Genomic DNA, 15,193 nt, shown 5'->3' on the forward strand with positions numbered 1-15,193 from the left:
AAGCAGTGTATAACGCTGATGTATCAACGCAGAGTACTATGTTGGTTATGTTGTGTTTCTATGTTTTTTAAACGAATATCTATAGTTTGTATGTCTAATGAAATTGTAGTTATAGCTGTACATATTTTTTCAAAATTATCTAAAAAATTAATAATATTGAGTAAACAATGCCATAAAGAGATATTAATAAAATTATAAGATAAAAAGTAAATACAAAACCTTCCATTTTATCTGACATTTCTGACACTAACGTATATACATCCTGCATATCTAGAAATATTAAAAAAGTATTAGATTACTCATAATAAACAATAACTATAATTTAAAAAAAAACCGTTTTATTATAGAGATAATAAAAATGGAATAAAAGAATTAAAATAAAAATTACTTTTGTGAGGTACTATAGTTCCATCAAGAATTTCCATATCAATATTATTAATAATTGTTGAATCCAAAATATTTGAGATTGATTGAATATTTTTGGCTGATTGTGAGACATTGTGGATTGATGGTGGATTTGGTATAATTGAACGTGAGTCATCAGAATCAGATTCAGATTCATTATCATAAACTGTATTTAGTGACCGTTTTGTGCATGACTTCTTTATTTGATTTGTATTATTTTCATCGCTTGAAGAATAATTCGTTGCTCTTTGTCTAGCCTCATCTAATGAATCTTGATTAGGACAAAACCGTAATTTACAAATTACATTATTTTTTTAAAATATTAAAAAAATAATTACATAAATTCTGAAGTAAAATATAAATTACCATAATATCCATGAAATTTGATAGGATAAAGTGTCCATTTAGGATTATTAGTAACAGGTGGAGTTTGTTTCACAATAAACATGTTTATATTTTTTACCGATGGCCATCAGCATTCTGTTAAATTGGAAGAAAGCCATAAAGATGGAACTTCTGATACGATCTCTTCTTCATTATTCCCACCGCTTGGAAAAGTTACGACAGCGAAATGTTTTACCATTATTAATAATCTGTAAAAAAGTAAAACTTGTTAATTAATTTAATATTGTTTTCAATTATATATTCTATCAATATGAGTACTCGCCATAAACATATATCTTGTTGGTGCAGTAAAGGCAAGATCACAGCTTCTTCGTCACATAAAGGCAGTTTTACACATTTTAATTTAATATCAGACAATGGAATAGTAATTAACTCATACTGTGACTCGTTAATTTTTTTAATTCCGATATTTAAAGAGTTGCATGGAATGCGAAAAAATGATTTAATATTTAAATACTTTTTGCCAATAATGTAAATCTGTTTATTTTTAAAATAAATTGTCGTAAGTGAAATCGTTGTACCATCTAACAAAAGACAACAATTATCAGCAGTTCTTGTACTTAGATAGAAACCTTTACATTGAATTGATTTTATTATCTTTTTGCCATTTATAATACGTACTTTTGGTATTGGATAATTCTTTTCTACATTTGTTATATTAAAATTATCTTCTTCTTTACAACGATTGACTAATTGTTCTAATGGCCGACTCGAAGATCTAATTCTTGATTTAATTTTTTGCATGTAATTTTCGAACTTAAACGCACTAAATTTATTTAACACTCCCCATAATTTTACATAATAACACAAATGAATTAAATTATGAACGTTATATGATAAATATTGACGACCATATAATGTGCAATAATTTTCAACAAAATACAATAATAAACTGTGTGCATAATCAAGCAGTTGTACGCAATATTCTTTGCTACATAAAATTCGAATTGCTATGCTCAGACTCAAAAAATGAACATATTTATCACGTGATAATTTTTTAAAAAAGATTATTGGCCCAGTATATAATAATAATTGTCTTAATTCGGTGGCTTTAAAGCGATCAACCTCATCTAATTTCCTTGGCTTTCTAGCAAATTCCTTAGGTAGGAATAATGACATAGATAATAAAGAAGTTGAAGCAAGAGTTATCTGAGTTGCAACCATACGAACATTATGTTTACCTTTAATCCAAAACTGCAACAATTTTTTCATTACTCCTAATAGTACGAGATGCATGTAGTCTAAAGGAAATTGAGTAACCATTCCAATGTTTAAATCTTCAAGATTTGAAGTGATTTTATGGTGTTCTTCTTGTTTTCTTAATTTAAAAGATTCATCTGATCTTAACATTGCATTAATTTCTGGGTACGTTACTCGATTTTCTATGTAATCTCCCTCTTGAATACAATTACCGCATCCAAAATACGCATTATGTCCTTTAGTTCCCTTGATAAACGATTTTGCAGGAGCATCGCAGATAAATACGTTCAATTTCACAGTTATTTTTTTGCCGTATTCTACAATGCCAGTTCGGAAAATTTCTAAACAATCATCCTTAAAATATTTCAAAAAAGTATTGCAACATTTTGGCTTTTCAAAACCATGATAAACACCAATTATAAACGGTTCGGTGTAAATATCTGCAACTATACTACCTAAAATAGGCCAAAATTGACTCCCAGAAGATTTTGTTAAAGGAAGACCATCTATATTCACATTAATATTTATCTGAGATGGTAAATTATTTCGACAATAATGCTTACGAATAGATTTTTTCAAACTATCATCTAAACCTGCATGATAATATTTTCCTGGTGTCATTTCAATAATGTCTACTTGTTTGGGCGTTTGAAATAGAGTTCGAGCATCAATCGGAACATTATGGCCGTATTTTACTAGAATTTTCAGTAAACTACTAATAGCAGAATGACTGACACGATTTTCAATAGCCCATAATCGGATGTCGTTAATAAGTTCTGTTTTACAAAATTCTGTTTTAGAAAATTTATCACTTGAAATACTTAACTGAAGACTATTTTTATCAATACTAATTTCCGAATGTTCAGAAACTAAATCATGATTATTTTCTATACACTTATGAGTGTTCATTACATTGGAATAATCGATATCAATTTCTTTTAGTACATTTTGCTGCTGAGGTAATTGTTCGATGTTACCTGGCCCATTCGATAAACTTACGATATTATTTTGAATTTCCAAATTTGAATTAATAGTCATTTGGCAGATATTACGAAATTTTTTTAAGAAAATACGTCGCCGCTGCCTTGGCGTTAAAGAATTAATGTCTAGTCTTAATTTTGATTTGGACATAATATAATTTTATAAAGCAATAGGAAATAGATGAATTGCGATTATGTATACGAATATAGGTTTGGGTTTGCCTGATATTATTGTTTATATTATATTTTCCTTTTTCACTGAAACAATATATAGGAAGCTTATATGGAGAATTAAAAATATTTTGACAAATAAAAAATGTTTTAAGACATTTGCAGTTTTTTATAGAAACAAACTAATTCAATAATTAAAATATAATTTATGTAATATTTTAAGGACGCTAATAGAAAATTTCAGAAAAAATGCAATCTATGTTTCTTAAATAGTATTTCATTTATATATAAAAAATTTGATTTCTCACAATTATGGTGAAACAACCTACATAATTTTTTAATGTCTTTTAACGGAAATATTTTTGTAATGTATTTTAGTGTTGTAATTAATTAAACACGAATAATTTTTTTTGTTACGTTGCATGTTATTATAAACTATAAATTATAAATTAAAGTAATTATATAAGCATATTGCACGCATAATATTTACAATTTTTTAAGACCTATAACTTCATTATGTAATGACTTGTAATAATTAATGCTATCATGTTTAAATATTTTATACTTGAATAAAAATCAGTTTACATCAAATTAATTCACGATCAAATACCAAATTGAAAAATTAAGACTCATGCATAGAAAATATTTATTAATTATAAGATTCTATTTCATTTGCAAAAAATTATTATGAAAACAGTCAATAATAAACTTTCAAAATATATGAAGTATTCGAAAAAATATATCTACAGTTTTTTCTAATGCAGATATCTTGTTCAACAATATAAAAGCTATATTTCATAATTGATATCATTTATCATTGGAATTACCATTACGATCATTATAAAAAAATTATAAACCGGAATTTAGTATGCCGCAATGCAATAAAAAATAAAAAATCTATAATTAAGAAATGATGTAACTTTACACTCGAAATATTCAAGCTTCTGATTCAAAAAGTAGTGCAAATAAGAGATTTCTTGTTTTTCTCATTATATGACCGTGCAACAAATATTGTAAAAAAAACATGGGAAAAATAATGTTGCATAAAATAAATCGTACTTACTATAAAAATGCCAAAATATAAAAATAATGAGGCAAAACTAGGTGTATCTTTCGCCGGCACGAGGTCCTTTGTCCTTTGTTAGGCGCACGTGGTTTTCAGTTTTCACGTGGTACGCGATGTATCTTTTGTTCACTGCACAAGAGGAATTCAATCTTTAGCATAGCTTTTTTACCACAAGACAACAATTATCATTTGTTGGCATTAATTATTAAGTTAATATTTATTTCATACTTACCAATATCTCGATACTGTTCACACTTTCAACACAATTTTTTCACACGCACAACTACTGTTTTCGTAGATTTGGCCATATTGAAAAGTAAAGCCTAGCGCGCAGAAGCTTGGGATGCTTTGTACGATGATTGCGCACTAGAGCTGCGTTCGGAAACATTACCCGTGTGCACACGAGCGACGTTCTATCTTTGTTTAACTTTTGGTACATAACAAAGATAGAACGACACTCGTGTGCACACGAGTGATGTTTCCGAACGCAGCCTTGCACGCATAGACATAGTATATCTAGACCGAGCGTTTGCCTTTATTTAAGGAGTGGGGGTAAAGATACACGTAGAAAAGGACATACTCTGTTCCGTGCTCCTTGCGTTCTCTCTCGCTCGCAAGTAGCAGCGACTATGTCTATGCTTGCACGTATACTTAATACGACTAACAATAAGCCAATCACAGACTTACCCCCTAGGGCATGTTCACATAACTTACACAGATGCATAATGTAGAGAAAAATTTACTAATTATGCGTCTTGCACAAAGAACATAAGTAAAAAATTTCAGTAAACGTATATTTACTTAATAATTACATAATATTCTATATGTTATAAATGAACAAAACAAAACTATGACGTATCAGTTATGTCAATAACGTAATGAATCTATAATTGTTACATAGAAATGTTATGTCATTTTGTCGTTACTCTATTATGTAACATTTATGCAATTTGGTGAACATAAATGTGTATACTCTAAAAGTTTCGTGAATGCCACGTAATTTTAACGACATAATTGACACGTTATGTTAAATATACATAACATTTATGTATTTTGGTGAATGTAAATGTATATACTCTAAAAGTTTCATACATGTTACGTAACTCTAATGATATAATTGAAATGTTATGTTAAATACGTAACAATTATGTATTTTGATAAATGTAAATGTGTATACTATAAAAATTTCATAAATGTTACATAACAGAAAAATAGTATACATATATCATTCAAAAAAAGATATCTGGTGCATATTTTAAAATTTTTTTTTTAATATATAATTTTATTTTCCACATTTATAACTCTATTAAGAAAATATGTTTCAAATACGTTTTTCTCAATGATATTATATGCATTTATCATCTTTTCAGAACACTCAAAAATGTCAACAATGGTATATATTTTTTTATGTGTAATACGATATGGAAATTTTGTTATTACTAGACATTACAAGTGTGCGCTTTGCGTGCGCCACACGCATTTATCGTGTGCGTGTGTGTCTGTGTATTACATATGTGTGTGTGTGTGTGTGTGTGTGTGTACATATATTATAATTTAACAACTAAGCTTCGGATAAAATTTTGATAAAGGAAAAATCGTCTTAGAATTAATTCAAGAATACGACATTTTAAGAACTAAAAGTTGTTTTGAATCACCCTGTATACACACAAAAAAAAATCAAATGTGGTACACACACAATAAATGTATATGGTGTGCACGGAGCACGCGTTTGTGATGTTGTAGTTCTTCTCTAAAAAAGGCATGATTGATATATTGTTACCGCTTTTAAATTATAAATAAATATATCGCAACTTTCCTCTCTCAAAATCTTTCATTTTCTTGTTTCTGCATAATTCTCTTCCTTTTACGAATTCTTTTTACAAGGTTTTAACAAAAATGTATACATTGACATCAATAAAATAATGTTAATGTTACATGTTTAACATAACGATACACTTATGTCGTTAGAGTTATGTAGCATTTATGAAGTTTTTAGAGTGTACACATTTACATTCACCAAAATACATAATTGGTACGTATTTAACATAACGTTTCAATTATGTCATTAGAGTTACGTAGCATTTATAAAACTTTTAGAGTATACACATTTACATTTCACCAAAATACATAAATGTTACGTATTTATTATAACGTTACAATTACGTCGTTAGAGTTACGTAGCATTTACGAAACTTTTAGAGTATGCACATTTACGTTCACAAAAATACATAAATGTTACGTATTTATTATAACGTTACAATTACGTCGTTAGAGTTACGTAGCATTTACGAAACTTTTAGAGTATGCACATTAACGTTCACAAAACTGTATAAATGTTACGTATTTATTATAACGTTACATTTACGTCGTTAGAGTTACGTAGCATTTACGAAACTTTTAGAGTATGCACATTAACGTTCACAAAACTGTAAAAATGTTACATAACAAAGTAACGACAAAATTACATAACAATTCTATGCAACAATTATAGATTTATTATGTTATTGATATAACTGATACGTTATAGTTTCATTTTAATGATCTGTAATATATACATATAGAATATTATATAATTGTTACGGAAATGAGCCCTGCGTGTTTACTGGGAAGTTTTGTTCGTTCGGAACGTCTTAGTTACGTGTCAATAAGTGAGTTTAGTCGAAAATTCTTGTACAACGTTAAAGAAATTGAGGATATACGTTTCACGGCATACATTGTTAAATTCGCTATGTACGCAAGTTTTGTTCGTTCGGAACGTCTTAGTTACGTGTCAGTAAGTGAGTTTAGTCGAAAATTCTTGTGCAACATCAAGGAAATTGAGAAGAACCGCTTCACTGCATACACTGTTAAAATCGCTATGTACGCAAGTTTTGTTCGTTCGGAACGTCTTAGTTACGTGTCAGTAAGTGAGTTTAGTCGAAAATTCTTGCACGACATTAAGGAAATTGAGAATATACGTTTTTCTGCGCACAAAGCTGAAATCGCTATGTACGCAAGTTTTGTTCGTTCGGAACGTCTTAGTTACGTGTCAATAAGTGAGTTTAGTCGAAAATTCTTGTACAACGTTAAAGAAATTGAGGATATACGTTTCACGGCATACATTGTTAAATTCGCTATGTACGCAAGTTTTGTTCGTTCGGTACGTCTTAGTTACGTGTCAGTAAGTGAGTCTAGTCGAAAATTCTTGCACGACATTAAGGAAATTGAGGATATACGTCTTTCTGCGCACAAAGCTGAGATCGCTATGTACGCAAGTTTTGTTCGTTCGGAACGTCTTAGTTACGTGTCAGTAAGTGAGTCTAGTCGAAAATTCTTGCACGACATTAAGGAAATTGAGGATATACGTTTTTCTGCGCACAAAGCTGAGATCGCTATGTACGCAAGTTTTGTTCGTTCGGAACGTCTTAGTTACGTGTCAGTAAGTGAGTTTAGTCCAAAATTCTTGCACGACATTAAGGAAATTGAGGATATACGTTTTTCTGCGCACAAAGCTGAAATCGCTATGTACGCAAGTTTTGTTCGTTCGGAACGTCTTAGTTACGTGTCAATAAGTGAGTTTAGTCGAAAATTCTTGTACAACGTTAAAGAAATTGAGGATATACGTTTCACGGCATACATTGTTAAATTCGCTATGTACGCAAGTTTTGTTCGTTCGGAACGTCTTAGTTACGTGTCAGTAAGTGAGTTTAGTCGAAAATTCTTGTGCAACATCAAGGAAATTGAGAAGAACCGCTTCACTGCATACACTGTTAAAATCGCTATGTACGCAAGTTTTGTTCGTTCGGAACGTCTTAGTTACGTGTCAGTAAGTGAGTTTAGTCGAAAATTCTTGCACGACATTAAGGAAATTGAGGATATACGTTTTTTCGCGCACAAAGCTGAGATCGCTATGTACGCAAGTTTTGTTCGTTCGGAACGTCTTAGTTACGTGTCACTAAGTGAGATTTGTATAAAATTTTTGTGCAACATCAAGGAAATTGAGAAGAACCGCTTCACGGCATACATTGTTAAAATCGCTATGTACGCAAGTTTTGTTCGTTCGGAACGTCTTAGTTACGTGTCAGTAAGTGAGTTTAGTCGAAAATTTTTGCACGACATTAAGGAAATTGAGGATATACGTTTTTCTGCGCACAAAGCTGAGATCGCTATGTACGCAAGTTTTGTTCGTTCGGAACGTCTTAGTTACGTGTCAGTAAGTGAGTTTAGTCGAAAATGCTTGCACGACATTAAGGAAATTGAGGATATACGTTTTTCTGCGCACAAAGCTGAGATCGCTATTTACGCAAGTTTTGTTCGTTCGGTACGTCTTAGTTACGTGTCAGTAAGTGAGTTTAATCGAAAATTCTTGCACGACATTAAGGAAATTGAGGATATACGTTTTTCTGCGCACAAAGCTGAGATCGCTATGTACGCAAGTTTTGTTCGTTCGGAACGTCTTAGTTACGTGTCTGTAAGTGAGTTTAGTCGAAAATTCTTGCACGACATTAAGGAAATTGAGGATATACGTTTTTCTGCGCTCAAAGCTGAGATCGCTATGTACGCAAGTTTTGTTCGTTCGGAACGTCTTAGTTATGTGTCAGTAAGTGAGTTTGGTCGAAAATTCTTGCACGACATTAAGGAAATTGAGGATATACGTTTTTCTGCGCACAAAGCTGAGATCGCTATGTACGCAAGTTTTGTTCGTTCGGATCGTCTTAGTTACGTGTCACTAAGTGAGATTTGTCTAAAATTCTTGTGCAACATCAAGGAAATTGAGGATATACGTTTTTCTGCGCACAAAGCTGATATCGCTATGTACGCAAGTTTTGTTCGTTCGGAACGTCTTAGTTACGTGTCACTAAGTGAGATTTGTCTAAAATTCTTGTGCAACATCAAGGAAATTGAGAAGAACCGCTGCACGGCATACATTGTTAAAATCGCTATGTACGCAAGTTTTGTTCGTTCGGAACGTCTTAGTTACGTGTCAGTAAGTGAGTTTAGTCGAAAATACTTGCACCACATTAAGGAAATTGAGGATATACGTTTTTCTGCGCACAAAGCTGAGATCGCTATGTACGCAAGTTTTGTTCGTTCGGAACGTCTTAGTTACGTGTCAGTAAGTGAGTTTAGTCGAAAATTCTTGCACGACATTAAGGAAATTGAGGATATACGTTTTTCTGCGCACAAAGCTGAGATCGCTATGTACGCAAGTTTTGTTCGTTCGGAACGTCTTAGTTACGTGTCACTAAGTGAGATTTGTCTAAAATTCTTGTGCAACATCAAGGAAATTGAGAAGAACCGCTGCACGGCATACATTGTTAAAATCGCTATGTACGCAAGTTTTGTTCGTTCGGAACGTCTTAGTTACGTGTCAGTAAGTGAGTTTAGTCGAAAATACTTGCACCACATTAAGGAAATTGAGGATATACGTTTTTCTGCGCACAAAGTTGAGATCGCTATGTACGCAAGTTTTGTTCGTTCGGAACGTCTTAGTTACGTGTCAGTAAGTGAGTTTAGTCGAAAATTCTTGCACGACATTAAGGAAATTGAGGATATACGTTTTTCTGCGCACAAAGCTGAGATCGCTATGTACGCAAGTTTTGTTCGTTCGGAACGTCTTAGTTACGTGTCACTAAGTGAGATTTGTCTAAAATTCTTGTGCAACATCAAGGAAATTGAGAAGAACCGCTGCACGGCATACATTGTTAAAATCGCTATGTACGCAAGTTTTGTTCGTTCGGAACGTCTTAGTTACGTGTCAGTAAGTGAGTTTAGTCGAAAATACTTGCACCACATTAAGGAAATTGAGGATATACGTTTTTCTGCGCACAAAGTTGAGATCGCTATGTACGCAAGTTTTGTTCGTTCGGAACGTCTTAGTTACGTGTCAGTAAGTGAGTTTGGTCGAAAATTCTTGCACGACATTAAGGAAATTGAGGATATACGTTTTTCTGCGCACAAAGCTGAGATCGCTATGTACGCAAGTTTTGTTCGTTCGGAACGTCTTAGTTACGTGTCACTAAGTGAGATTTGTCTAAAATTCTTGTGCAACATCAAGGAAATTGAGAAGAACCGCTGCACGGCATACATTGTTAAAATCGCTATGTACGCAAGTTTTGTTCGTTCGGAACGTCTTAGTTACGTGTCAGTAAGTGAGTTTAGTCGAAAATACTTGCACCACATTAAGGAAATTGAGGATATACGTTTTTCTGCGCACAAAGCTGAGATCGCTATGTACGCAAGTTTTGTTTGTTCGGAACGTCTTAGTTACGTGTCAGTAAGTGAGTTTGGTCGAAAATTCTTGCACGACATTAAGGAAATTGAGGATATACGTTTTTCTGGGCACAAAGCTGAGATCGCTATGTACGCAAGTTTTGTTCGTTCGGAACGTCTTAGTTACGTGTCACTAAGTGAGATTTGTCTAAAATTCTTGTGCAACATCAAGGAAATTGAGAAGAACCGCTTCACGGCATACATTGTTAAAAACGCTATGTACGCAAGTTTTGTTAGTTCGGAACGTCTTAGTTACGTGTCAGTAAGTGAGTTTAGTCGAAAATACTTGCACGACATTAAGGAAATTGAGGATATACGTTTTTCTGGGCACAAAGCTGAGATCGCTATGTACGCAAGTTTTGTTCGTTCGGAACGTCTTAGTTACGTGTCACTAAGTGAGATTTGTCTAAAATTCATGTGCAACATTAAGGAAATTGAGAAGAACCGCTTCACGGCATACATTGTTAAAATCGCTATGTACGCAAGTTTTGTTAGTTCGGAACGTCTTAGTTACGTGTCAGTAAGTGAGTTTAGTCGAAAATTCTTGCACGACATTAAGGAAATTGAGGATATACGTTTTTCTGGGCACAAAGCTGAGATCGCTATGTACGCAAGTTTTGTTCGTTCGGAACGTCTTAGTTACGTGTCACTAAGTGAGATTTGTCTAAAATTCTTGTGCAACATCAAGGAAATTGAGAAGAACCGCTTCACGGCATACATTGTTAAAATCGCTATGTACGCAAGTTTTGTTAGTTCGGAACGTCTTAGTTACGTGTCAGTAAGTGAGTTTAGTCGAAAATACTTGCACGACATTAAGGAAATTGAGGATATACGTTTTTCTGCGCACAAAGTTGAGATCGCTATGTACGCAAGTTTTGTTCGTTCGGAACGTCTTAGTTACGTGTCAGTAAGTGAGTTTAGTCGAAAATTCTTGCACGACATTAAGGAAATTGAGGATATACGTTTTTCTGCGCACAAAGCTGAGATCGCTATGTACGCAAGTTTTGTTCGTTCGGAACGTCTTAGTTACGTGTCAGTAAGTGCGTTTGGTCGAAAATTCTTGCACGACATTAAGGAAATTGAGGATATACGTTTTTCTGCGCACAAAGCTGAGATCGCTATGCACGCAAGTTTTGTTCGTTCGGAACGTCTTAGTTACGTGTCACTAAGTGAGATTTGTCTAAAATTCTTGTGCAACATCAAGGAAATTGAGAAGAACCGCTTCACGGCATACATTGTTAAAATCGCTATGTACGCAAGTTTTGTTCGTTCGGAACGTCTTAGTTACGTGTCAGTAAGTGAGTTTAGTCGAAAATTCTTGCGCGACATTAAGGAAATTGAGGATATACGTTTTTCAGCGCACAAAGCTGAGATCGCTATGTACGCAAGTTTTGTTCGTTCGGAACGTCTTAGTTACGTGTCACTAAGTGAGATTTGTCTAAAATTCTTGTGCAACATCAAGGAAATTGAGAAGAACCGCTTCACGGCATACATTGTTAAAATCGCTATGTACGCAAGTTTTGTTAGTTCGGAACGTCTTAGTTACGTGTCAGTAAGTGAGTTTAGTCGAAAATACTTGCACGACATTAAGGAAATTGAGGATATACGTTTTTCTGCGCACAAAGCTGAGATCGCTATGTACGCAAGTTTTGTTCGTTCGGAACGTCTTAGTTACGTGTCAGTAAGTGAGATTTGTCTAAAATTCTTGTGCAACATCAAAGAAATTGAGAAGAACCGCTTCACGGCATACATTGTTAAAATCGCTATGTACGCAAGTTTTGTTCATTCGGAACGTCTTAGTTACGTGTCAGTAAGTGAGTTTAGTCGAAAATACTTCACGACATTAAGGACATTGAGGTTATACGTTTTTCTGCTCACAAAGCTGAGATCGCTATGTACGCAAGTTTTGTTCGTTCGGAACGTCTTAGTTACGTGTCAATAAGTGAGATTTGTCTAAAATTCTTGTGCAACAATAAGGAAATTGAGGAGAACCGCTTCACGGCATACATTGTTAAAATCGCTATGTACGCAGGTTTTGTTAGTTCGGAACGTCTTAGTTACGTGTCAGTAAGTGAGTTTAGTCGAAAATTCTTGCACGACATTAAGGAAATTGAGGATATACGTTTTTCAGCGCACAAAGCTGAGATCGCTATGTACGCAAGTTTTGTTCGTTCGGAACGTCTTAGTTACGTGTCAGTAAGTGAGTTTAGTCGAAAATTCTTGCACGACATTAAGGAAATTGAGGATATACGTTTTTCTGCGCACAAAGCTGAGATCACTGTGTACGCAAGTTTTGTTCGTTCGGAACGTCTTAGTTACGTGTCAGTAAGTGAGATTTGTCTAAAATTCTTGTGCAACATCAAGGAAATTGAGAAGAACCGCTTCACGGCATACATTGTTAAAATCGATATGTACGCAAGTTTTGGTCGTTCGAAATGTCTTTGTTACGTGTCAGTAAGTGAGATTTGTCTAAAATCCTTGTGCAACATCAAGTAAATTGAGAAGAACCGCTTCACGGCATACATTGTTAAAATCGCTATGTACGCAAGTTTTGTTCGTTCGGAACGTCTTAGTTACGTGTCAGTAAGTGAGTTTAGTCGAAAATTCATGCACGACATTAAGGAAATAGAGGATATACGTTTTTCAGCGCACAAAGCTTGGATCGCTATTTACGCAAGTTTTGTTCGTTCGGAACGTCTTAGTTACGTGTCAGTAAGTGAGTTTAGTCGAAAATTCTTGCACGACATTAAGGAAATTGAGGATATACGTTTTTCTGGGCACAAAGCTGAGATCGCTATGTACGCAAGTTTTGTTCGTTCGGAACGTCTTAGTTACGTGTCACTAAGTGAGATTTGTCTAAAATTCTTGTGCAACATCAAGGAAATTGAGAAGAACCGCTTCACGGCATACATTGTTAAAATCGCTATGTACGCAAGTTTTGTTAGTTCGGAACGTCTTAGTTACGTGTCAGTAAGTGAGTTTAGTCGAAAATTCTTGCACGACATTAAGGAAATTGAGGATATACGTTTTTCTGGGCACAAAGCTGAGATCGCTATGTACGCAAGTTTTGTTCGTTCGGAACGTCTTAGTTACGTGTCACTAAGTGAGATTTGTCTAAAATTCTTGTGCAACATCAAGGAAATTGAGAAGAACCGCTTCACTGCATACACTGTTAAAATCGCTATGTACGCAAGTTTTGTTCGTTCGGAACGTCTTATTTACGTGTCACTAAGTGAGATTTGTCTAAAATTCTTGTGCAACATCAAGGAAATTGAGAAGAACCGCTTCACGGCATACATTGTTAAAATCGCTATGTACGCAAGTTCTGTTAGTTCGGAACGTCTTAGTTACGTGTCAGTAAGTGAGTTTAGTCGAAAATTCTTGCACGACATTAAGGAAATTGAGGATATACGTTTTTCTGGGCACAAAGCTGAGATCGCTATGTACGCAAGTTTTGTTCGTTCGGAACGTCTTAGTTACGTGTCACTAAGTGAGATTTGTCTAAAATTCTTGTGCAACATCAAGGAAATTGAGAAGAACCGCTTCACGGCATACATTGTTAAAATCGCTATGTACGCAAGTTTTGTTAGTTCGGAACGTCTTAGTTACGTGTCAGTAAGTGAGTTTAGTCGAAAATACTTGCACGACATTAAGGAAATTGAGGATATACGTTTTTGTGCGCACAAAGCTGAGATCGCTATGTACGCAAGTTTTGTTCGTTCGGAACGTCTTAGTTACGTGTCAGTAAGTGAGTTTAGTCGAAAATTCTTGCACGACATTAAGGAAATTGAGGATATACGTTTTACAGCGCACAAAGCTGAGATCGCTATGTACGCAAGTTTTGTTCGTTCGGAACGTCTTAGTTACGTGTCAGTAAGTGAGTTTAGTCGAAAATTCTGGCACGACATTAAGGAAATTGAGGATATACGTTTTTCTGCGCACAAAGCTGAGATCACTGTGTACGCAAGTTTTGTTCGTTCGGAACGTCTTAGTTACGTGTCACTAAGTGAGATTTGTCTAAAATTCTTGTGCAACATCAAGGAAATTGAGAAGAACCGCTGCACGGCATACTTTGTTAAAATCGCTATGTACGCAAGTTTTGTTCGTTCGGAACGTCTTAGTTACGTGTCAGTAAGTGAGTTTAGTCGAAAATTCTTGCACGACATTAAGGTAATTGAGGATATACGTTTTTCTGCGCACAAAGCTGAGATCGCTATGTACGCAAGTTTTGTTCGTTCGGAACGTCTTAGTTACGTGTCAGTAAGTGAGATTTGTCTAAAATTCTTGTGCAACATCAAGGAAATTGTGAAGAACCGCTGCAGGGCATACATTGTTAAAATCGCTATGTACGCAAGTTTTGTTCGTTCGGAACGTCTTAGTTACGTGTCACTAAGTGAGATTTGTCTAAAATTCTTGTGCAACATCAAGGAAATTGAGAAGAACCGCTGCACTGCATACATTGTTAAAATCGCTATGTACGCAAGTTTTGTTCGTTCGGAACGTCTTAGTTACGTGTCAGTAAGTGAGTTTAGTCGAAAATTCTTGCACGACATTAAGGAAATTGAGGATATACGTTTTTCTGCGCACAAAGCTGAGATCGCTATGTACGCAAGTTTTGTTCGTTCGGAACGTCTTAGTTACGTGTCAGTAAGTGAGTTTGGTCGAAAATTCATGCACGACATTAAGGAAATTGAGGATATACGTTATTCTGCGC

At 34.3% G+C, this 15,193-nt stretch overlaps 2 protein-coding genes and 1 long non-coding RNA gene across 3 annotated transcripts in view; 1 reads left to right on the forward strand and 2 right to left on the reverse strand.

The window, feature by feature from the left end:
- Window positions 1-13, forward strand: part of LOC138943441 (uncharacterized) — a 1,576-nt gene extending 1,563 nt beyond the window's left edge. The window contains exon 7 of the mRNA XM_070314296.1: window positions 7-13. Within this exon, the coding sequence (XP_070170397.1) occupies window positions 7-13 (7 nt within the window). The remainder of the gene's footprint in view (window positions 1-6) is intronic.
- Window positions 14-23: 10 nt separating this feature from the next.
- On the reverse strand, window positions 24-972 carry LOC138943442 (uncharacterized). The gene is made up of 4 exons (XM_070314297.1): window positions 772-972; window positions 389-676; window positions 220-270; window positions 24-139 (listed from the first exon to the last, which is right to left on the reverse strand). Exons 1-4 carry the CDS (start codon window positions 851-853, stop codon window positions 24-26), a joined length of 537 nt encoding a protein of 178 aa, XP_070170398.1. The 5' UTR covers window positions 854-972.
- Window positions 973-2,920: 1,948 nt separating this feature from the next.
- On the reverse strand, window positions 2,921-5,070 carry LOC138943306 (uncharacterized). The gene is made up of 3 exons (XR_011448452.1): window positions 4,460-5,070; window positions 4,225-4,356; window positions 2,921-3,248 (listed from the first exon to the last, which is right to left on the reverse strand). It is a non-coding gene; the product is annotated as an uncharacterized lncRNA (long non-coding RNA).
- Window positions 5,071-15,193: the final 10,123 nt, after the last annotated feature.

Source organism: Polyergus mexicanus, unplaced genomic scaffold (assembly GCF_030449975.1).
Source record: "Polyergus mexicanus isolate NDT 795.1 unplaced genomic scaffold, iyPolMexi1.0 SCAF_26, whole genome shotgun sequence".
Classification (NCBI taxonomy): domain Eukaryota; kingdom Metazoa; phylum Arthropoda; class Insecta; order Hymenoptera; family Formicidae; genus Polyergus; species Polyergus mexicanus.